Raw genomic sequence first — 25,224 nt, forward strand, 5'->3', positions numbered from 1 at the left:
ACCTGACCTGACCTAACCAAACTAAATCTAACCTGACCTGACCTAACCAAACTAAATAAAACCTGACCTGACCTAACCAAACTAAATAAAACCTGACCTGACCTAACCAAACTAAATAAAACCTGACCTGACCTAACCAAACTAAATCAAACCTGACCTAACCAAACTAAATAAAACCTGACCTGACCTGACCAAACTAAATCAAACCTGACCTGACCTAACCAAACTAAATCAAACCTGACCTGACCTAACCAAACTAAATAAAACCTGACCTGACCTAACCAAACTAAATCAAACCTGACCTGACCTAACCAAACTAAATCAAACCTGACCTAACCAAACTAAATCAAACCTGACCTAACCAAACTAAATCTAACCTGACCTGACCTGACCAAACTAATCCCACCTGACCTGACCTGACCAAAGCAAATCTAGTGTAACCTGACCTAAATAAACTAAATCTAAGCTGATCTGACCTGACCAAAGCAAATCTAGTGTAACCTGACCTAAATAAACTAAATCTAAGCTGATCTGACCTGACCAAAGCAAATCTAGTGTAACCTGACCTAAATAAACTAAATCTAAGCTGATCTGACCTGACCAAAGCAAATCTAGTGTAACCTGACCTAAATAAACTAAATCTAGCCTAGCTTGACGATATCTGATCTAACCAATCTAAATCTAACCTACTCTGACCTAACCAAATGAAATCCAGCATATAAACTAACTATATCCAGCATAACCTGACCTGGCCAAATGAACTCTAGCCTGACCTAACCAAATGAAATCCAGGATAACCTGACCTCACCAAATGAAATCCAGCATAACCTGACCTCACCAAATGAAATCCAGGATAACCTGACCTCACCAAATGAAATCCAGGATAACCTGACCTCACCAAATGAAATCCAGGATAACCTGACCTCACCAAATGAAATCCAGCATAACCTGACCTCACCAAATGAAATCCAGCATAACCTGACCTCACCAAATGAAATCCAGCATAACCTGACCTCACCAAATGAAATCCAGCATAACCTGACCTCACCAAATGAAATCCAGCATAACCTGACCTCACCAAATGAAATCCAGGATAACCTGACCTAACCAAATGAAATCCAGGATAACCTGACCTCACCAAATGAAATCCAGGATAACCTGACCTCACCAAATGAAATCCAGCATAACCTGACCTCACCAAATGAAATCCAGCATTACCTGACCTCACCAAATGAAATCCAGCCTAACCTGACCTAACCTGACACCATTCAGGCCAGAGCGGCCTGCACATGACACGGTGGCCGTAGAGTCGAGGGCCAAGATCAACGTGGTCTTACTGTGGCTATTATAATTATTCGTCTCCACAACAAACGATGGATCAAAACGCTCAAACAAACCAAAAAACAATAAAATCAAAGAAAAAAACACCAAATGGCAAGCGGCAATAAAGGACGCAAATACTGCACAAAGGCGTCCTTCGTAGTGGGCCGGGTGTTATTCTGGAATTTTACTGATTAGTTTGGGTTAGTTTTGTTATGTTTAATTTTTTACAATATTCTGCCAATAATCTACTGCTAGGGAGGAGGGAACAGCTGGTAATGGTGTGTCCCTAATAACTGGAAGTGACTGCTGATGTGAGTCTTGACCCCTAAAGGACAGGCTACTGCTAGGGAGGAGGGAACAGCTGGTAATGGTGTGTCCCTAATAACTGGAAGTGACTGCTGATGTGAGTCTTAACTCCCATGCAAGTGAAGTAGAGAGGCTTGGGTGTACTTCTGGAGCAATACCCAAATGATGCCTCAGAACACTCACGGAATGAAAAATCTATCAAATAAATGAAAGAAAAAACACCCAAAACAGGCAGCGGCAGGAAGGCACAAAAACAGCACAAAGGTGTCCTTCACAATGACACGGGTGGAGGTATACAGCAGGGAGACGGGTGTACGGTACTTCTGGAATTTACCACATATAGTTAGGTCAGGTCAGGTTGGGTTAGATTTACTTTGGTTAGTTTTGTCAGGCTTAATTTTGAGGATAAATACAAAGTACAGGGCCCGCCTTGGGCAAGAAGGTTGGTAAAAAATTAAGTAAAGGAAATAATAGTAAAGACATACGAGCAATGACGTGTTGGTATACAAATGCTGATGTCTTGAGCACCAAGTTAATCGAGTTAAGATTTAGATTAAGGCATTGTATAAGCAAGCCACTTCTGTTATTTATATGTGAGGTTAATCCAATATTTGAGATATCCCTTGACAGCTGAAGAAATGTCAATATCTGGATATAAGTTATATTTAAAGAGAGAGAATAGAGGAATAGCAATATATGTACATGAGAGTATATCAGCATGGCAAGTGGAGATGAACACAGAATTTGAAGAGGCTTTATGGATACGCATGAGAGTTAACAAGAACGAGGAAGCACTGATGGGGTGTTTATAAAGCCCACACAGCAGTAAGGAAAATAACGATAAACTCAGACAGTTATTGGTGGAAGTGAATTCTGGTAGGGATACACACGTTTTTATGGTTGGTGATTTCAACTATCCCAAAATTGATTGGGAAAATTGGACTACAGAGGGAGGGAGCACAGAAACAGAGGAATATAAATTTATAGAAGCAGTGAGGAACTCTTACATGTACCAACATGTATCACAGGCCACCAGAGGAAGAGGCATGGTTTCAACAAGTTTACTTGACTTAATTATGACCAGAGAGGAAGGTATAATATCAAATATTGAATATGAGTCCCCCCTTGGTAAAAGTGATCACTGTGTACTTATAATAGACCTTAAATTTTTTAACAGTGTACCCCAGCGCTCATATGAGAAGTTTTATTATGATAAAGGGGACTATGAAGCTATGCGTACATTTTTAGGGAGTATCGAACGGGAAGAAGGATTCAAACACTGCAAAGATAATGTAGAGGAACAGTTGAAGATGATCACAGAAAATTTTCAGTTAGCAAAACAAAAATTTATCCCCAGTAAGATCATTGATACTGCAGGACAACGACAATATAATACACCACTTGACATGAAGACACGACAAGCAGTGAGGAAGAAACATAGAACATGGCAAAGGTATATTGAGACCATGGATCAACAGAAATATAAAGAATATGCCAGGGCAAGAAATAAGGCAAAGTCTATGACGAGGAAACTGCAGAGGGCAGCGGAAAGGGAAATTTCATTAAGTGTAAGGGAGAACCCAAAAAACGTTTGGAAATATGTGAAAAGTAAAGTGAAGGTAAAAGAGGGTGTAGCTGATCTATACATATCAGAGTCAGGGGACAGAGAAGAATTGACAAAAACAGATGGTGAGAAAGCACAGGTACTAGCTGATTTCTTTAGTAGTGTATTTATAGAGGAGCTTGATTCAGTTCCACCACCCATCGCAACCAGAAATTATGGAAGTAGACTTGAGATGGTTGAGATAACTGCTCATGAAATTAAGGAGAAACTGAAAAATCTCAAAGTGGATAAATCTCCTGAACCAGATGAAATACAACCGAGGATATTAAAGGAACTTAGTTCTGAGCTTGCAGAGCCCCTGAAAAGCTTATATAATACATCACTTCGAACGGGAAAGGTACCAGAAATATGGAGACAGGCTACAATATCGGCTATATTTAAGAAAGGCTGTAAGAAAACGCCAAGCAACTATAGACCGGTAAGCTTAACATGTATATTATCTAAAGTAATGGAGTCTATAGTGAGAGATAAAATGGTTCATCATATGTCAGCAAACAATTTGTTTAGCCAGAGTCAGTTTGGCTTTATCAGTGGGAGGTCAATTACACTACAGTTATTAAAGGTAATGGATACATGGACTGAAATACTGGAAGGTGGAGGAGAACTTGATGTAGTGTATCTAGATATAAAAAAGGCATTTGACACTGTCCCACACAACAGATTGATGATGAAGTTAAAAGCCTATGGAATGGGAGATCAACTTGTATACTGGATTAAAGCCTTACTAAACAGAAGAAAACAGAAAGTGGTTGTTAGAGGTTCCTCGTCAGAGTGGAAGGATGTTGTCAGTGGAGTGCCTCAGGGAAGTGTTATTGGACCATTACTGTTTGTGATATATATTAATGACTTGCCAGATAATATTGAGTCATCGGTATACATGTTTGCTGACGACACTAAATGTTTTAAGGAAATTGGAAGTTCTGGGGACCAAGGATCACTCCAGAGGGATTTGGACAGGCTACAAAGTTGGTCAGTGGATTGGTTATTGGAGTTCCATCCAGCGAAGTGCAAGGTTATGACAGTGACAAGGCAAAGGAATCAACAAGTGGAAAGAGAATATTTTATGCAGAAGGAAGACCAACCTGTAAGTCTTGAACGAGTGGATAGTAAAAAGGATCTCGAATAATAGTAGACCAGCATCTTACATTTGAACAACATATTAATGACAAAATAAATAAAGCCAATAGAACAATGCGACTCATCAGAAGGTCATTTGTGGATTTAAATAAAGAAAATTTTATTAGATTGTATAAAGTACTGGTGAGACCACAGCTGGAATTTGGAAATGTGATATGGAGTCCGAGTAGAAAGAAGGACATCACTTCCCTGGAAAATGTGCAAAGGCGATCAACGAGAATGGTAAATGGACTTAGACACCTATCGTACCAAGAAAGGTTAAAGGAACTTAGTTTGCCAACATTGGTGTATAGGAGGTTAAGGGGTGAAATGATAGAGACCTATAAGATTGCAAGGGGGAAATATGACACCAGAGTGGCTCCAGTGCTTGACTATAATGTACGTGAAGAATTAGTGACAAGAGGACACCAATACAAATTGAATAAAAAGAGGTGCAACACAAGGATCCGTCAAAACAGTTACATGAATAGGATAGTAAATGTATGGAATAGTCTTCCCTCCTCTGTAGTAGAGGCCCCAAGTATTTATACATTTGAAAAGAGACTTGACCGCCACTGGCAGCATCAAGAAGTGTTTTTTAACTATGAAGCAAAGTTGTCTGTTTCGCCACAGATGTCCATACCATAGTTTTTTTTGAGCTGTTACTGAAGATCTGGATATAGAGGCCCTTGGGCCTGCGTCCAGCACTCACCTAAGTATACCTAAGTATGTGATAGGCCTCACACTGTAGTGACACGACTAGCCTGATGGGTGAGCCTCCCATAACCCACTTAGCCAGGGGGGCACCTCTTTGGCCCACTGGTAAAGGAGTGGCTCTCCCGTTACGGGGCAGGGCGGCGGCAGGTGCACGTCAGGCATTGAAAAGTCAACCTTTCAGTGGTTTCTGGAAAATAAAACTTTCTCCATAATAAACAGCATCATATTTTGCACTGAAATAAAGCGTGTCTCAAAATTAGTACCACCTAGGCTCCTGTCCTTCCCTCAACAACCCCCGAGCAGCCACCTGAGACCCCAAAAGCTGGAAATGTGTAAGCTTGGGTGTGATTCTGAAATAATACCAAGCTGTCACCTCAGCCATAAAAAGCCTGAAACAGGTAAACTTGACATGGGGCAGCTTGGGTGTGATTCTGAAATAATACCAAGCTGTCACCTCAGCCATAAAAAGCCTGAAACAGGTAAACTTGACATGGGGCAGCTTGGGTGTGATTCTGAAATAATACCAAGCTGTCACCTCAGCCATAAAAAGCCTGAAACAGGTAAACTTGACATGGGGCAGCTTGGGTGTGATTCTGAAATATTGCTGACCCATCACCTGAACCGGTAAAATTCTAGTGTTTGCCCATACTCCCCCCTCCCCCCCATACAAGCCTGGGGACCTGGTGGGAATGCGGGGTTTCGGGTGGGGGACACGAAATCCGTCGCATTCGCGTATTTTTTTAGTGGGGGGGGGGGGAAAAAAACTCCCTAGATCCAGGGAAATTTCTTAAATTTAGGGAATTTCTCCTCCACCACTAAAATAAGCGTTTGCGACGAATTTAGTGTTTCCCATACGAAAACCACGCACTCAGTGGATCCCCAAGCTTGTTTTGGGAGAGAAGCGTAGTGAACCCACCAAACGATGCTCACCTCACCATCTGGCGTGGCACCGGCGGCCATCTGTGCTCACATAAACGCCTCCACCACACTCATGCCCTCTCTCTCTAGCAGGCTGTCACCTCATCGCAAGGTTTCTGTCCGCCAAGTAGAGTCCGTGGCACCAAACACAGTGTATCTTCATTGTTTATCACTGACACAAGTAAAACCACCGGCTAGCCGGGATCCATCCAACACCGCGCCTTTAACACTACTGCGGCTTGTGCAGGAAGTGCAGGCTCTCGAACCTCTTGCCCGAGCTGTTCGAACACGTGAATCCCTACTGACCGGATTTTGAATCTGCTTCACGGGCTCGTATTCCCAGTATACAAGGTGATTGTGGATATTGACTCCGCGCCTCCAGAATACGATAATACGCCTCCATATATCATAGTAAAAAAAACAAAGTACTTAAAAGTAAAGAAGCCGAATTAATCCCCTTCCCCCAACGATCTTGGGGGACCTGCGTGAACTCGGGGTATTTGGGTGGGGGAGCATATTTAAACTACTCCAACCGAGCTTTACGACCTGGGGCCGTATACACAAACGTTCTCAGCATCGCTAAGTGCACTTAACGGCAAAGAATCGTTAAGTTTTCTACTTAGCGCTGGAGCTGGAGCACTTAGCGGGCGGAAAATTTAAGGCGGGGAAGGGGCTCCCATAGCACCGTTAAAAATGTATAAGTATTGCAAAATGGCGGATTACAGCTTACCTATGAATGCTTACCTATGAATGGATAGTGGGGGAGTAAGAAGTGACTTCTTTTGGTGTTCCCCACCTCTAAGACCTGTTAGCCTCATGCCCCTGATCCAAGTGCCTGTCATACCGCGATTTGAAACTGGCTATTGAAGGGGCAGATACCACATTATCTGAGAGCTTATTCCACGGGTCTATAACTCTAATGGCAGACCAGTTTCCCTTCATTGCGGTTCGCCAATGGTCTGGTTTACTCAGCTTGTAGGAGTGGCCCCGCAGTCGGTGAGTGTTGAGTTGAAGAATCTGGTGAGGGGACGTCCTCGTAGCCATGCAGGAGCTTGTATGTCTGGATCATGTCACCCCTCACTCTTCTCTCTTGTAGCGTCTGGAGGCCAAGGTGCTTACAGCGCTCTTCGTATGGCAACTGGGCAATGCCTGGTACTAGCTTTGTTGCCCTTCTCTGCACCCTCTCCAAGGCCTGGATGTCCTTTGCCAGGTATGGGGACCACACTTGGGCCCCGTAGTCCAAGATGGGCCGGACTAGAGATATAGCGGCAGCAGATGGTCTTATCCAGCACACTGAAGTTGCGTTTGATGATGCCCAGTCTGCTGTTCGCTTTAGCAGCCACCATTGCCACGTGACTGGATGATTTGAGGCTATTGGCCACTATAATGCCAAGGTCCTTTTCCCGGTCCGACTGTTATAGTAGGATATCAATGTATTATTATTATTTAATATCACCACGAATTAGGCATACAATTGTCAATGGAAAAACCCCACGACAGATAGATCACGCCACCTTAAAGGAATGTCGTCCGTCAGTGTTTACCGTCTCAGTTTTGTATACTTAGCACTCCGATGGTGCGTGGAGGTCACCTTGACATACGTGACCAATGGCGCAAATCACCAATAGTCAATAGTTGTCATGAGTCACCAGCACGCTTAATTACGCGGGGAGAATTTGTCTCGCTCAGCCAAGTGGCATCCTGAAAAAAATCTTATTTACCATACATATTAATTTTCAATACCAATATTCTTACTAATATAAACACAATGTTATTTGTCTATAATAATTTATGATGTCAACTCAAGTACATAATGTAAATATCTTTTTAGAGGCGAAACAGTGATCGAAGGGGTGTTGCAGCTACATCATTTTTCACGAGTGAACCAAAGCGAATATTACAAAAAAAATAATTTGTATCGCCTTTCTAGAGATTATTCTTCGCACAGTAAGTATGGAACACATAACCGTTACGTGTTTTTGCGAAAAAACGAAAATGTGTGGAAGCCGAAATGATCTGCTCAGTTGACGCCGAAATCGAAATTGACGAACCCTCCTGCCAGAACCAAAACAAACATCCCGCGCTTATTTACTTGTTGCTGCTACTGTCCTCGAACATGACAGTCTACATATGTGCTGTTGCCGACTGCAAATCCTCTTCGCAGAAGAAGGATCCTGAGGTGAAGGGCTGGGCTCGTTTTCCAAAGAAAAAAGAGGCTGCCCGAAGACGTTTGTGGGTGACCAGATGTAAGAGGGACCTACATGGAAAGCCACCCGACACCATGCACTGTGCTCAAATCACTTTATAGACTGGAACAACGGGCCGTCACCATCGCATCCTGATCCAGAGTTGTTCGGCTACAATCAATGGAGGCCGAAAAACAACGCTGGTGCCATCAGTGGGCTTGGAGCACGAACACCAGCGGCTGACAGAGGCGATCAAGAACCACTAACCCAGTCACTGCCCTCTTCACACTCTGCCCCTGCCTTGCCAGTCAACATTGACTTCATAAAGGAAACTGACGAAGTACAAACTGATGTCCATATTGAAGTCGAGACATGGGCTCACAATGCATCAGTTCAAGGTATGTTACTATACCATGCAGTTTTAGTGTTGATTTGAACATCTTTTATGGTAAATTTATGGCACAAATTTACAAGTGGGTTGCTTTACATCAGATTAGGTTTATTATCCCTTTTAGAAGGTCTAGAATGTAGAAATCGTGTAAGAAATAACTTATTACGTGAGTTTTGTCTAGGGAAATTGTGTTATTCTATAAATCGGTGCCATGTAGCCGACTTGAAAACATTCACCACTTGTACCTACACTGATGAATGAAGTAATTGCCTGCATTTCTTTACCTAAGCATAGCAAACTTACTAGAGTAATGGAAAAAAACTTAAGCATTGCCAAGGAAGCCAAATTAGTGTTTATTTACTTTAAAACAGCTCATTCACTTTAGAATTTCAGGTTAATCATTACTGTTTCAACTTGTAAAAGTTTATTACTATTTTATAAGTTGGAAACATGTGTAGCTGACAGGATTGTAGAAGTTGAAAGTATTAATTACTCTAAGATATTTCCTTCTATAAAATGACATTCACAAATCATTCCTGAAACATGTAAGAATTACTCTAGTCGAGGGGGGCAGAGGCCGTAAGTTAAGGGTTTTAGTTTAATTGCTCTGCCGCTGAGCTAGCAGCAGGCTGTGTGCTCCTATATGTGACATTGTGTAGAAATGTCTTTTGAATGATACATATATCTGAACTTTATATTTTATTTTCCCACAGTTGATGCTGAACAGTTTCTCCAGATAGAGGTAGTGCCGGAACCACAGGATCACACCTATTCAGCATCAGCCATTGCTACTACTTCAGCAGCTGAGCCCAAGGATGTTGGAGTACAAGTTGAAAGGGTTAGTTATATATACATATATAAACAAGTAAAACGCCTCAGAAGGCGATGTGCATTTGAGCAAGCAAACACACACACACACACACACACACACACAAATACAAATACACACACAATACACATAGAGAGAGAGAGAGAGAGAGAGAGAGAGAGAGAGAGAGAGAGAGAGAGAGAGAGAGAGAGAGAGAGAGAGAGACAGCCAGCCAGCGCGTTTTATCTTGTCATAGCGGCTTGCCCCGCCGTGTATAAAATCTTATATTTTTTCAAAGGCCTATATCTCAAAATTTTGAGTGAACGGAAAGGCGACGCTATACACCATTAGATAGATAATTTCATTGCGCTTCTTTTGGTATGTGTCCGCTTTCGCTGAGGCAAAAGGAAGTTGGAGTAAATTAAGGAAAACTGTTGAAAGTTATATATATATATATATATATATATATATATATATATATATATATATATATATATATATATATATATATATATATTATATAATCTTTTATGCTTTTCAGGAGGCAGATCTAACAGAAGCACCTACTGATCAGAGAGCCCGGACCAGAGGAAGGATTCTTGCTAGTGACAAGAGTGTTCAGCGCTATACAGGTCTTCCTAACAAAAGTGTTTTGATTTCTATTTATCAGACCATTAAAAAGAGAGTAAAAACAATTAATTACTGGAAAGGGCCAAAAAGCATAAAGGAAAATTTAAAGAAAGGGGCACGTGGCCGTAAGAAAATACTAGATACTTTTGATGAGTATTTAATTACACTTGTGTACATCCGTCAAGGTTTTCCGGGCTGGTTTTTAGGCGACTTATTTGCAGTCTCACAAGCTTCAGTTTCATGCATCACTAATACCTGGATAAATGTATTGTATGAGGTACTGCAACCGTGGCTATTGTGGCCTTCAGCTCAGCAAGTTAGGGACAACCTTCCTGATTGGTATCCAGTAAAGTATGCAGATACAAGGGTAATTTTGGATTGCACAGAGATTTATATCAACAAACCAGCAAACTGCTCTGCTCAAGCAATGACATACTCCATGTATAAGCATCACAACACTGCCAAAGTTCTTGTTGGCATAACACCAACAGGAATTATTACATTTGTGTCAACTCCATATGGTGGTAACACATCTGATAGGCACATTGCAGAGGTTGAACTGATAGACAAAATTGAACCAGGAGATGCTGTCATGGTGGATAGAGGGTTCAATATTGGAGACCTACTGCTGCAACGTGGTGCAAAACTGCACATGCCACCCTTAACTCGCAAGAAAGAGGATGGTTCAGGAAGGGCACTAAATGCACAAGAAAGAATCAGAACAAGGGAGGTTGCTTCATTGAGGGTGCATGTTGAACGTGCTATTGAAAGAATGAAGAATTTCAAAATTTTATCAGGACAGCTCGATAATAAGCTTTGGCCCCTTTTGCATCAAATTTCAGTAATAGTTGCTGTTTTCTGCAATTTAATGCCCTCTCTGTGCAACTAAATGTTGACACAAATGTCAATGTTCATGTCTATATTTACAAATATCATTATATACTTAAGGGCTCTGAATTCACATAATTATGTAATGTTATGGTACACTATTTTGTTTATGAATTTGGATTAGGTTTATCGGATATGAATAAGTCAATGAAGGTGTGAATAAAACTACTTTTGTTTCCAGATATTTTATTACATCATCTGAGATTCATCATATAAAGTTACATGCTCTGTGTGTGTGTGTGTGTGTGTGTGTGTGTGTGTGTGTGTGTGTGTGTGTGTGTGTGTGTGTGTGTGTGTGTTTGTTTGTTTGTTTGTTTGTGTGACAGCAATCTTCTTTGCCCCCAAAGGGCAAGTAAGGTACCCAAAGAAATCTTAAACATGAACAAATACAAATCTCATACAAAACAATTTTTCGTATCACCACAGTCCATAAATAAATGGGAGAGAGAGAGAGAGAGAGAGAGAGAGAGAGAGAGAAAAGCATGGAACAGTATCTTGTCAGTTCCCTCTAAATAAGTTCTTCATCCCCGCAATTTTGGCATTACAAATTTTTCATGAAAAATTAAACTTTTTTGCACCTCTCTATTAAACCTCTCCTCATCAAAGCAAATTCTTTGAATGGTTAGGTGTGGTGTTGCTTTTGTGAAAATAATGAAGTCACACCAGGAATAGTTGCCGGCACCTAGCTGTGTTTGTATTTGAGTATACCACTGAGACTCTTCCTTCAATGTAACTTTATTCTTTTCTCCTATTTTTATATGGTAAGAGCCATCCCTAGCAATATCTTCTCCAGTCATGGTTTGAAATTGAAGTTTAAAAGGGCACTTAATTTCTAAAATCCCAGTTCCACAGCACCTACATGAAACAATACCATCTGGGCTGGCTCGTATGAGGGGCAATTAATACTGATGATAAGACCTGAACGTTTTACTTTGAAACCATTATGCTTCTTACGCATTTGAGTCTCGTAAAGTTTTCTTGCAAGTGCCTCATACTTTAGCCCATAAGAAGTGGCACTATTCCCTATAAAGGAAGACTCCCCCATAATTCCTTTTACTATGTAATTATCAGGATCATTCTTTTTATATCTGGCAGCTTTGTGTATCACACTTGCAGTTATTGCCCCCACTCTCTGTTGTTTCCATATGGGACACAAATGTTGTCGCTTGGTTTTTTCAAAAATTTCTGAAATAACTGTATTAGTATACTTACTCTTTAAAAAATTGATGAAACTTTCACCTTGATTGTCCTGTGAAAAGAAACATTTTGCTAATCCTGTAATAGAGGGTAAAGAGGAGGCTGGTCTTCCTGGAACAATACCCCACAGTGCTGCATCCGGTACATGCTGGAGAGTGGTTGCAATGTCGTCTGCAACTTTGTCGGGAGTATAAGGGGAATATAACTCTGATATTGCCTTATAACTACCAGAACTATAAGGTTTTTGAGTACTGGATCTGCTGTTCCCTGCACCTGTGCTGTAAAATTAATGTAAGAGATGTTAGAAAACAATATATATGGAGTGAACAGCAGTCAAAAGGCAGCCTGCTTGCCTCAAAGAAACATTCATTCCTGTTCTCAACTATACCCACCCACAAATCTGCTGCACTACATCTACATTCCTGTCTTCAGTAATACCAAACCACTCACATTTGTTGAAGCACATTAACTCTTGTTCTCTGCCACATCCACCCACACACCTAACTCAGGAAATTAAACACTCCCGTCCTCATTTCAATCTACCTGTTTCTTTGTATTCTAAGAAATTTTCATTTAACAAAGAATGAAGAAGGCAATTTTATGGTGAAAATTTAGAAAGCTGGAAAAAGATAAACCCTAAAATAAGGGATTTATGTTATGGAGAGTGGAAAGAATAGAAAGAAGCTAGAAGTGGAGGATTGTTAAAGATTTGTAAAGTATGAGTAGGATTATAGAAACCAAATCCAGCTAAATGTATAAACAAATTAAAAGAAAACCTGCATAAGAGTAGACATGGAGGCAAGACATGGTGAGTGTAGCTCCTAGGTGACATGTTATTATTGTCCTTGGGTGTCAAACTGTTTTCTACAAAATGTATTGCACCTACCTGCTCGCAATGGTGACAAGGTTAAAGTTACACTTATTTTGCCTGCAGGCTTGTCCCAGGTGCAAGTCACGTCTGTGCAGGTACGCTGTGCACTTCGGCTGCACCCCTACGCTGCACAAAATCTGATACGGCGAAGTTGAATGCTATGGCGTTCTTGCATCCCCCATCATCTCTATAATAGAATAATAGATTTGTCTTTACTAATGTATCTAGAATCAAGTCAAAGTTAGCTTAGCCAGCTTTTTTTAAATAATATGAATCACAAACAACCAATTATGAAATTAAAAAATCAAGTTTAGATAATAAACATTATTCTTTTTCATGCAGCTAGAAGCTATTATCCTCTCTAATAAACTAATAAATTGGAGGATCAAGGATAACAGAAATATACTGTCTTTTTTCCATGACCCTGATGCTTCCTTGCATCAGGCCAACTCGTAAACATATGAGAAATTGATCCGTTGTGAGATAAATAACTTTCTCACTCAACCGGGATTTGAATTCCCGACCTCCGGCTTACCAGGCCAGCACTCTATGCATCTCGCTAAAGAGCTACCACACAGTGAAAGGCTGTAGGCATGCTTATCTGCCACTCTGGGGCATCACAAAAATGTATAGGTTAGGCTGATAACCATTAATGGGAGGTAAAGCGGTGCATGTTATACTTATGTATAACGACGATGAAAAAAAATATAGGTAAATGAACAGGGCAAAGCATCAAGATACTATAAAATTATTGAAAAATACTAAACTACTACTTACCCTATACACTGGCAGCCAGCTGCATGGATGTCACCATTAGAAGAGGCAAACATCCAAACTTGGTAAGGGTCTCATTCTGGTTGGTTTAGGCACACAGGTACCTTTAATGCACGACACATCATAATCCAGCTTTTTTACTTGAACATGCTGGATGTGTCTCTCCTGATAAAGCTGGTAGCCACATTCCTTTTCATAGGCTTGGATGCGTTCTGCTGGCCATCCCTGTTTTAAGACCAGATACATGAGTACATGGGCTTGAGTAATATAGGGCATTGTACTCAAGTCCTCCTGCCACTCAGTGAGAGTCCTTGGATCTGGAAGCAAGACTTGTGTCCCAGATAATTTAATAGATCTCCTCTGTGTGTGATCATCTTCCTTCAGAGGCAGGACATCTTCCACTAAATGAGGTTGCTGCAGTGCCATCAGTACCATGTCCTTCAACTGGCTTTTGCCATACCCAGAACATGGTATGCCTTTCGACTTTAAAAACGTTTTTAACGTCTGCACTGTCCATTTGCTGATGTCAGCACTGACCTCCATGACCTCGGGACTGCTTGAGTGTCAGCTGGTGTGCTTTAGGGGGCTAGTTCGGTCGTGGATTGGAACCTGGAAGAGTACACAGGTAACATTAGGGCTTGTGACCAGGTTCTCCACTGTTGGTCTCCAAAGACCCATGCAAGATGTTGAATGAAAGAGAAATAAGGATATGTGACCACAGTTTATATATAGAGATTACACTGGGACCTACTGAAGAGTTCACGGTACTATTAATGAGTGCCACTGGACCTACGATAACAGCCTAGTAAGAGGAAGTTAAGTTTACGTACCTGGGGTTTGATATCAGCAAAAATGAAACCAAGTGAAGAGCAGCAATACAGGTAAGGTACAGCAAGTAGAACGCGTCCAGTCTAGTCCAGTAGTAGGCGTGGGATAAGCCTTTGCGTACGATTTGTTATTGTTTTGGTGGGTACGGTGGACAATCTCATCCTTGTTATTAAATACCATTAATGGTAAAAAAAAAAAAGTATTTGTCGGTTTTGTGTAAATAAATTATCTTATAAAAATGTATATTAAGAAAAAAATAATCAAACATTGAGTTAAACTCTTCAATACATAAAATAATAATTTGTCCCGGGAAAACAGACAGTCCAAGGAGACAGGATATGTTTTTACAATGATTTTCATTATTTTAGTCTTTATGTCATATATTAATGTGTGGGAATGTTGTAATAATTCTATATTTCAGTTTAATGACAACAAAATGTACATAGAAAAATGAGATCAAGTTCTCCCCATTTTCTCTGAAAAATTATTTTATCTGGTGAATCTGGCAGCTCAAACTGATTTAGTGATTTGCGCCTTATTTTTCCAACCTGTAACTCGCCACTCCTTCACGAGAGTCCGACTGACACACAACGACAGTCGCTCTCGCTCCGTCGCTTCTTGTACATAAAGGCTACGAATATAATTCGCCTTAAGGAAGCTGAAGTCTTAATCAACACCCTTTAAACGCCCCCCGACAAGCCCGTTACATTTGGTTGGCAGCGGTCACCCCGCGCCTGTGCCTTCGCTACCTCGTTCTCCTCCAAGCCACGAGAACTCACCAACAAACTCCGGGGACAGGCGTACAAGGGAAGAAGGAGTCAACGCACCTGCCGTCCGCGGCACCGCACCTGCCGTCCGCGGCAACGCACCAGGCGCCAGCTACAAGCATCTCACAAGTCGCCACCTACGTGCAACCCACAAGGCGCCAGCTACAAGCATCTCACAAGTCGCCACCTACGTGCAACCCACAAGGCGCCAGCTACAAGCATCTCACAAGTCGCCACCTACGTGCAACTCACAAGGCGCCAGCTACAAGCATCTCACAAGTCGCCACCTACGTGCAACCCACAAGGCGCCAGCTACAAGCATCTCACAAGTCGCCACCTACGTGCAACTCACAAGGCGCCAGCTACAGGCATCTCACAAGTCGCCACCTACGTGCAACTCACAAGGCGCCAGCTACAAGCATCTCACAAGTCGCCACCTACGTGCAACTCACAAGGCGCCAGCTACAAGCATCTCCCAAGTCGCCACCTACGTGCAACTCACATGGCGCCAGCTACAAGCATCTCACAAGTCGCCACCTACGTGCAACTCATACGGCGCCAGCTACAAGCCTCGAGCACACCAGCTATAAGCAACTCTACAGGCGTCCAGCCTACAAGCCTCGAGCACACCAGCTACAAGCCTACAGGCTCTACAGCCTACAAGCCTCGAGCACACCAGCTTCAAGCAACTCTACAGGCGTCAAGCCTACAAGCCCCAGCACACCCACAGGCCTACGCAGCCGATAGCGAGGGCCACAATCTACAAGCCGCTCCCCGCTTCAAGCCAGCACTGCTACGTACCCTGCAAGCCACTCCACGATACGGCAGAGGTATTCACACCTGCAACGAGGAGGCACGCCCCGCTGACCTTGGGACACCCCGCATGCCCCTCGCTCCGCAGCTGGCGGCACCACCGCCGCTGCCGGGAGCATCGGCCCAACCCTCTTCCGACAACAGTCAGCAAGGGTACCCGCGGACATCTCCCGGTGACTGCAAGCTGTTCCCACTACCGTTTCTTGCAAGGCGTCTTCTCAAGAGGTTACACACCCAAGTCGTCTTGTCTGCCACCGCCGCCCATCTCTTACTATAACAAGGACGACGCGGCCATCATACGTCTGGCGGCAGTGTACCAGCTCCCAGCCGCGCACCGCGGCCGCTCATTTTGCTGGGTCAGCAGTTTTTCAACCTCCATTGCGAGTCCTCCGATGTCAGCCCATCCCTCACCTCTCACCGCCGCTGTGGCCGCGGCCGAGGTTTCCTGACGCGCCTACAACGACTGCACGTCACCCAGGGCATCACAAGCCGTCGCCCTCTCCACTACATCAGCTGACTAATCTTGGTATTTGTGGATATTCCCTTCTTGTCCAAATATGCCGCCTCGGCTTATTTTCATTATCCGTGCAGGGGCACGATTTTTTTATTTCTGTGTTCCTACCGATGTTAATCAGTCATAATTGTGGGAGTAACGTTCATTCGCATACGATATTGATTCTTTCTTCTTGTTTGCTAGCGAGTCTATTGAGTATAGTGTGAGTTCCCTGATCAAATTTAATCTTCATCAGTGTGCCCTGCCTCCGTTTTCTTTTCACCGCTCGAGAGAAAACGTGAGCTTCAATGGTATACTCACTTAACATACCACTTTGTTTATATAGTTATTCTTTCTATATATACCCATATCATTAGGGCATTCCATTATAACCTTAACTTCTATTACGTCTAAACAGGCACCTTGCTAGCCATTCTTTCTTGCCTTTTTAGGGTTTCAACGCAAACTATTCATTCATACACGTTCCGGTTATTGGTTCATATTTACAGCTATCAACATATGCTCCTATTTTGTAAATGATTTACACCATAGTATGAACAAAGACACTCTCGCTAAACTCGGCGACACCTTTAAACAGTTGGCTCGTCCTTCAAGTGAAGAGGGACTGGAACACGATACCACAACCAGTGAATTTACTAAGGTAATCTTCTGTTCAGGCACTCATTATTTATCAATTACAGGCCGCAGAATTCGTTCACCCCCGGGTTCGTCTGCATACTTACAACCCACTCAAGGTTCAAGGACACCCTCACCAGCATCCCCTCGCACCAGCCGCAGTATTACAGGCTCAAAGTAAGGTCTCTCTCACCTGTAGTTTTTGCAAGCAATCAGGACATTCTGAACATTCTTGCTTCTCGAAACGTAGGGAATCAACTCCTTCAATACAGGACTCATATTGTAGGTCAGGTGTTTACATGGGCTGGAATCCTTCATCACACAGGATCGCTAGGACAAACCAACAGCTGATGGCTGCCATTTGCCATATCCACTGTAATTGATTTCATGATTCAGACAGTTGTTCTGCAATACAAAAGGCCAAGGATGAACAGAAGTACAAGTCCTCAGCGGACAGTAAACCACACTCTTCTCAGAATAAAAAGACTTGACTTCGTGACAGCCCCGAGGCGTACATCCAAGTGTCCCTTAAGGAAAATACTAATTGGGAGCAACTTGACTCCGTCATTGCCGCCTTGGGACGGACAAGCATAATTGCCCTCCCTTGCAAGGTGGGCAACACTTCCCTCACCTTAGCGGTTGACACAGGTGCCACAGTCAATGTCATATCCGACTCCGCTTACAGGTCACTGCCACGACAAGCGAGTGGGGAAAATTGGCCGCTCCAAGAGAACGACCTGAATGTGATAGGCGTGACGGGCACCACTTTGGGAATCCTTGGGCGAATACCACTAACAGTCAGCTTACATGAAAAAGTATGTCCCTTTCGAGATTTCTTTTATGTCTCTAGCAGGTTTGCTTTCCCTGTAGATGGGATCTTAGGATTGAACGCCATGAAAGACCTGCACATCGCCATAAACCCTGTAAGCAACGCGATCGTGTATCACGGCCGACGCATACAGGGGATGGTCAATCCATCGCCTCTGTCAACTGTAATCTCACCCTCAGAGGTGGAAAATGACTAACCCACCACAGACTCAGGGCTGCCACCGCCCAAGTGTCCCCTCTTACGGTCAAACCACACGAAACCATTGCAGACTTGTGGCGGACAGTAACGGCAGTCGTAGAAGGTCCTCATATAGTTCCGGATCGTGCTGCAAAACTTGTTAAAATCCGTTTGCCTAACGCCCCTCCGGCGGGCAGTGATGTGTGTATCGACGGAGTTCCTCACGTACACCGCGTGACGGTGGAGGTAACTCTTGCAACAGTCAAGGAGGGTGGTTTTGCAGAGGCATTGGTAATAAACACGTCTGGATCCCCTGTATCCTTAAAACACGGTGTTCGATTATGCCAGTGTCTAGTGTATGGGAGAAATGTCGCCCCAGAACCAGCTGAATACCCTTCAGCCCAAGTTTCAGGCATATCCTCGGCGTGTCAGGCTTCTCCCGAACAAGACACAGCTCATTTAGAGGCGTTCCTAAAAGTTGCACACTATTCCGAAATTAAGCCAACCTTAGTCCAGCTTCTGGAGCATTATCGGGGGGCGCTTGCTCTACCAGGCGAGCCGCTTGGAGTTACGCAGTGTGCTGAACACCACATTAAGTTAAAACCCAATACAAATCCTGTATATATCAATGCGTACAAGCTCCCCCACAGTCAGAGGGAGGTGGTGCAACAACTTATCTCTGAAATGTTAGAACAAGGTGTCATCAAAGAATCGAATTCCCCGTGGAATTCGCCCTTGTTCCTGGTTCCAAAGAAAGACGGCTCTTATCGTCCTGTGATTGATTTCCGGCGTGTGAACACCGCGACCGTGGATGATCATTTTCCGCTTCCCGTTCTTAGAGATCTTCTGATGTGTCTCGGTAGAGGAAATAAAGTCTTTACGAGTCTTGATCTGGTCAGTGGCTACTGGTAACTGCCCATGGCCCCCGAGTCACGTGAAATAACGGCTTTCAGCCTCTCAAGGAGCCCTGGGAGTAACCTTGCCGGAAGCCCCGCGGGCCGCAGTGTGTGGCTGGCGTTATACAGCCCCCAGCCATCGCCTGGAGACATCCAGTGTCTGTTATCACTCACCTTAGGTAGTCTGTGAAGGTCCAGTCATCACTGGTGCACGTGTATCTTACCTGTGATCAACACCGGCAGCCACAGACTCCTGCCCAAGGAACGAACACAGGTGAGCCAATATTTTACCTCGCCAGACTTATCCTTTAGAATAGATAGATAGAATAGAAACTCTTTTAACCTAACACACCTGTTAATCTTGTGACTGACTTCAACAAACGTTTCCCACCAACCTTACCCAACCCAAAACAATACCTATTTGGGTCACTAGTGTCTGTTATTTCATTATTACCTCACTAACCTCCCAGCGGCGATAAGCCAAACCTAATCATATTAACCTAACCTGGGTAAATTTATCATTGACATATAGTTATTTCAACTTAATCTGTTATTTAAGATAGCCAGTGTTAACCAAATCAACTATTATTTAGAAAAGTTGATATTTTTAACCTAACGTTAAGTGTCCTAACAAAATTACCTTCCTTTGCTTATTTTTAGTAACCATAACAGAAAACCTTATTCCCGATACCCGATAACTGATAATAGAAAACCTTATCGGTGTAGTGCGGCGACGGCCTGATGAACGAGCCTCCCATAACCCACTTAGCCAGTGGGGCACCTCTTTGGCCGTCACGCTGGTCACGGGTTCAATCCCAGGCAGCCGGGGAACACCCTCTCCTTGTCTTGATTAATTTCTCGTGTGTTTTGGTACACGCAGAGGACGTGTAAGAAAATAGAGGAAATAGAAAAGTAAGCTCTCGGGGCATGACACTAGAAGATTGAAGTCGCTGAGTTATTTAGTGAGTCGTTTCCTCAACAAACTCTCAAACACTCTGGACAGTACTAGAGATGGGTCTGTATTCTTCTGGTAAAACTGAAGCAGATTCCTTTGGGCCAGGAGTAACATTACCAATATGCCAACAGACAGGAAAGTGACCTCTGCTGAATTAGAATTCTGACAATGCCGGACACTTTGGGAGCCGGGAGTTTACTAATGATTCTGAAAAACAGCAGGAAAAAGCCACGAGGCTCAGCGCCTCCTTATGAATCTAAATCACTTAGAAGCTTTTCAGCCTCAGATGACTGGAAATCAAATGAAGTCACTTTATGTTCAAGAAAACAAGTGCTGGGTAATGTGAGCTCAGCGCTACGCTGTTTGCTCTCAAACACGAGGACAACACGCTGGCCTTCACAGCAGGGTCATAACAGCGGAGCCACCATTCCCACACAGGGGAGGGAGGGAAGACTGCTCCACACAGGACTGTTTCAAGGCAGACCACCAGTTGTGTGGCTGACCACCACCACTGAGAACATCCTTTAACCCTTTCATTGCTAAACGCTTGCAGCGGGTGTTAGGCATATTTGCTGGTGGTGCTAAACGCTCGCTGTGACCTCCACCCGCACTAAAATCTCCCGCGTATGAGTGTTCCAGCACTATTCTCACAACACAGGATTGCCAATTGAGTGTGTTCTTCACTAAATTTGGTGGAAGATCATATCAGCCCAGCGTGGCAAATTTATGGACGAGTAACTGGTGGATGTTCTTGCCCAATACAGCGGCATTTTTGCATAGCTTCACCTATCACCTGACTGATTCTTTGACCACATAGTTGTAAATATTGCAGTTGGCAATACTCCCTTGCCAGAATCTGAAGGAGAGATGTCTGCAGTTGCCTCAATACGGCTGATCATCCGGCACGCACCGACGTAAGTGTTAACATTCAACACTCCCTGAACGTGCATGTACGTTCGCAAGAGAGACATACATAACCAACTCCTATAGATCTGGACCTCCTCTTTCCAATGGTGTTTTTGGTTTTTAGCTGTGATGAATAGTTTTTGAGATACAGAGGTTAAAAGAGACCCCCATTGGGCTGCCTGACTGCGCCTGAGGGGATAGTCGCGTCCACACCGCGCGCAAGGAAAGGGTTAAGGGCCGCTTTCACACTCACTTTGTTTGTCTTGATCGTTACCAATGGCAGCGATCGACGCTATAGTTTTCCACGTGAAACTGGCCTATGTGGTAGTGGCGGCTGCAGAGGAAGGGAGAGGTGTTGAGAGTGTGTGGCAAGGTGCAGGGCTAGGCTAACCCCACACCCCCACTACCCCATCGCCCAGTTTTACGTGGAAATACTATAGCAGCGATAACAGCCATAGGTAACAATCAAAACAAACAAAATGACTGTGAAAGCAGCCCCTGATGTGCATTAAATTCAAGTTCTGCTACAAACCCTCTGTGCCTCAACATGCACTCTGACACAAGCATCCCACCAGAGCTGTGTACCACAACGGAGGACAGAGAGCAGCTTGTTACTGCCATGACCCAACTTGTGCTGGTCACTGAGCCCGGCCTTGTCTTCCAGTCCTGATCTGATGGTCTTACAGGGACTATTCTGGGATTTCAAGGAGAGCAGGATGGTGGAGCGATTAAGGGGGGCTGGCAGGATTGGTACCACTGCCCTCCTTCCCTTCCTTCCCTGACACCCTTACCAGCCCCTTCTCTCCTACCCTTCCCTTCCCTCCCCTTCTCTCCACTTCCCTCCCCTTCTCTCCTACCCTTCCCCCCTCCCCTCCTCTCCACTTCCCTCCCCTTCTCTCCTACCCTTCCCCCCTCCCCTCCTCTCCACTTCCCTCCCCTTCTCTCCTACCCTTTCCTTCCCCTTCTCTCCTACCCTTCCCCCTCCCTCCTCTCCACTTCCCTCCTTCTCTCCTACCCTTCCCCCTCCCTTCTCTCCTGCCCTTCCCCCCTCCTCTCCACTTCCCTCCCTTCTCTCCTACCCTTCCCCTCCCTTCTCTCCTACCCTTCGCTTCACTCTCCTTCTCTCCACTTCCCTCCCCTTCTCTCCTACCCTTCCCTTCCCTCCCCTTCTCTCCACTTCCCTCACCTTCTCTCCTACCCTTCCCTTCCCTCCCCTTCTCTCCACTTCCCTCCCCTTCTCTCCTCCTCCCTTCCTCTCCTCTCCCTTCCTCTCCCCTTCCCTCCTCTCCTTCCTTCCTCCTCCTCTCCACTTCCTCCCCTTCTCTCCACTTCCCTCCCTTCTCTCCTGCCTTCCCCTCCCCTTCTCTCTACCCTTCCCCTCCCCTCCTCTCCACTTCCCTCCCCTTCTCTCCTACCCTTCCCCCCTCCCCTCCTCTCCACTTCCCTCACCTTCTCTCCACTTCCTCCCCTTCTCTCCTACCCTTCCCCCCTCCCCTCCTCTCTGCTCCCCTCCCCTTCTCTCCTACCCTTCCCTTCCCTCCCCTTTCTCTCCTACCCTTCCCTTCCCTCCCCTTCTCTCCTACCCTTCCCTTCCCTCCCCTTCTCTCCTACCCTTCCCTTCCCTCCCCTTCCCTCCCCTTCTCTCCTACCCTTCCCTTCCCTCCCCTTCTCTCCTACCCTTCCCTTCCCTCCCTTTCTCTCCTACCCTTCCCTTCCCTCCCCTTCTCTCCTACCCTTCCCTTCCCTCCCCTTCTCTCCTACCCTTCCCTTCCCTCCCCTTCTCTCCCATCCTTCCCTTCCCACCCCTTCTCTCCTACCCTCCCCTTCCCTCCCCTTCTCTCCCACCCTTCCCTTCCCTCCCCTTCTCTCCTACCCTTCCCTTCCCTCCCCTTCTCTCCTACCCTTCCCTTCCCTCCCTTTCTCTCCTACCCTTCCCTTCCCTCCCCTTCTCTCTCCTACCCTTCCCTTCCTCCTTCTCTCCTACCCTTCCTTCCCACCTTCTCTCCTACCCTTCCCTTCCCTCCCTTCTCTCCTTCCCTTTCCTCCCCTTCCTCCTTCTCCTACCCTTCCTTCCCTCCCCTTCTCTCCTACCCTCCCTTCCTCCCTTTCTCTCCTACCCTTCCTTCCCTCCCTTCTCTCCCCTTCTCTCCTACCCTTCCTTCCCTCCTTCCTCCCCTTCTCTCCTACCCTTCCCTTCCTCCCTTCCCTCCCTTTCTCTCCACCTTCCCTTCCCTCCCCTTCCCTCCTTCTCTCCTACCCTTCCTTCCTCCCCTTCTCTCCTACCCTCCTTCCCTCCCCTTCTCTCCAACCCTTACCTTCCCTCCCCTTCTCCCTTCCCCTCCCCTCCTCTCCGCTTCCCTCACCTTCTCTCCTACCCTTCCCCCCTCCCCTCCTCTCCGCTTCCCTCACCTTCTCTCCTACCCTTCCCTTCCCTCCCCTCCTCTCCGCTTCCCTCCCCTTCTCTCCTACCCTTCCCCCCTCCCCTCCTCTCCGCTTCCCTCCCCTTCTCTCCTACCCTTCCCTTCCCTCCCTTCTCTCCTACCCTTCCTTCCTCCCTTCCTCCCCTTCTCTCCTACCTCCCTTCCCTCCCTTCTCTCCTACCCTTCCCTTCCCTCCCTTCTCTCTCCTTCCCTCCTCCTCCTCCTTCCCTCCCCTTCTCTCCTACCCTTCCCTTCCTCCCTTCTCTCCTACCCTTCCCTTCCTCCCTTCTCTCCTACCTTCCCTTCCCTCCCCTTCTCTCCTACCCTTCCCTTCCTCACCTTCTCTCCTACCCTTCCCCCCTCCCCTCCTCTCCGCTTCCCTCACCTTCTCTCCTACCCTTCCCCCCTCCCCTCCTCTCCGCTTCCCTCACCTTCTCTCCTACCCTTCCCTTCCCTCCCCTTCTCTCCTACCCTTCCCTTCCCTCCCCTTCTCTCCTACAGGAGCTGCCTTGTATAGGCCAACCGGCCTCTTGCAGACTCCTTACGTTCTTATGTTCTTATGTTCTCTCCTACCCTTCCCTTCCCTCCCCTTCTCTCCTACCCTACCTTCCTTCCCTCATTCCTCTCCTACCTTCCTTCCCTTCCCTCTCCCTTCCTTCCTTCCTTCCTCCTTTCTCTCCTACCCTTCGCTTCCATCCGTTGCTCTCCTACCCTTCCCTTCCCTCCCCTTCTCTCCTACCCTTCCCTTCCCTCCCCTTCTCTCCTACCCTTCCCTTCTCTCCTCTTCTCTCCGTCCCTTCCCTTCCCTCCTATGCTCTCCTTCCCTTCCACTCTCTCCTACCCTGCCCTTCCCTCCCCTTCTCTCCCACCCCTCCCAGCCCATCCCCCCCACTCTCCCAGCCCCTTCCTTCCCTCTCCTTCCCTCCTCACCTCAATGAAGGCGGCTCGTGTCTGCAGGTCCTTGTGGTAGCCCAGGCCGATGGAGTGCATTAGGCCAGAGTCAATGTTGGCGGACAGCAGGTTGGACATGGCCTGGATGGTGGCGTTGCGAAGAGTGGACAGCTTGCCGGGCTGGACGCGTTGACGGCTGATGTCCTTCTCAACCTGGGGGGGGCAGGGGGGGGGGGGTCATTATAGAGCTCTGGGCGGATGTAGGATGTATGGGTGTCGGATATATGTGTTTTAGAATGTTTGGCTGTATGAGAGAGAGAGAGAGAGAGAGAGAGAGAGAGAGAGAGAGAGAGATGAAAAATACTGAACAAAAAATGAAGAAAAAAAGGTACAAATTTAAGCTGAACAAAAAAAAATGTTAGATATTCCTGAGTTTTCATGTTTCCTTCATTCTTGTTTCCCTTCCTTCCTTCCTTCCTTCCTTCCTTCCTTCCTTCCTTCCTTCCTTCCTTCCTTCCTTCCTCCCTTTCCCTCCCTTCCTCTGTTCCCTCCTTCCTATCTCTCTTTCATTCCTTCTTTCTCTCCTTCCTCTCACAACATTTTCCTTCCTTCCTTCCTTCCTTCCTTCCTTCCTTCCTCTGTTCCCTCCTTCCTATCTCTCTTTCATTCCTTCTTTCTCTCCTTCCTCTCACAACATTTTCCTTCCTTCCTTCCTTCCTTCCTTCCTTCCTAAAATATCTCCCCCCAAAAAACCATGCTTGAAAGGGCACACTCATAGAATATTAATGAAAAATATATGTTTCTAATACCTTCACACACACACACACACACACGCACACACACACACACACACACACACACACA

The 25,224-nt window shown here is 45.4% G+C and overlaps 1 protein-coding gene and 1 pseudogene across 1 annotated transcript in view; both read right to left on the reverse strand.

Moving 5' to 3' along the window:
• LOC126988315 (neurofibromin-like) overlaps positions 1-25,224 on the reverse strand; it is a 219,442-nt pseudogene that overhangs the window by 95,063 nt on the left and 99,155 nt on the right.
• Positions 14,314-25,224, reverse strand: part of LOC126988316 (neurofibromin-like) — an 84,374-nt gene continuing 73,463 nt past the window's right edge. The window contains exons 15-16 of the mRNA XM_050846371.1: positions 24,400-24,573; positions 14,314-14,358 (exon numbers count right to left, since the gene is read on the reverse strand). Coding sequence (XP_050702328.1) covers positions 14,314-14,358; positions 24,400-24,573 — 219 coding nt within the window. The remainder of the gene's footprint in view (positions 14,359-24,399; positions 24,574-25,224) is intronic.

Source organism: Eriocheir sinensis, chromosome 69, assembly GCF_024679095.1.
Source record: "Eriocheir sinensis breed Jianghai 21 chromosome 69, ASM2467909v1, whole genome shotgun sequence".
Classification (NCBI taxonomy): Eukaryota; Metazoa; Arthropoda; class Malacostraca; order Decapoda; family Varunidae; genus Eriocheir; species Eriocheir sinensis.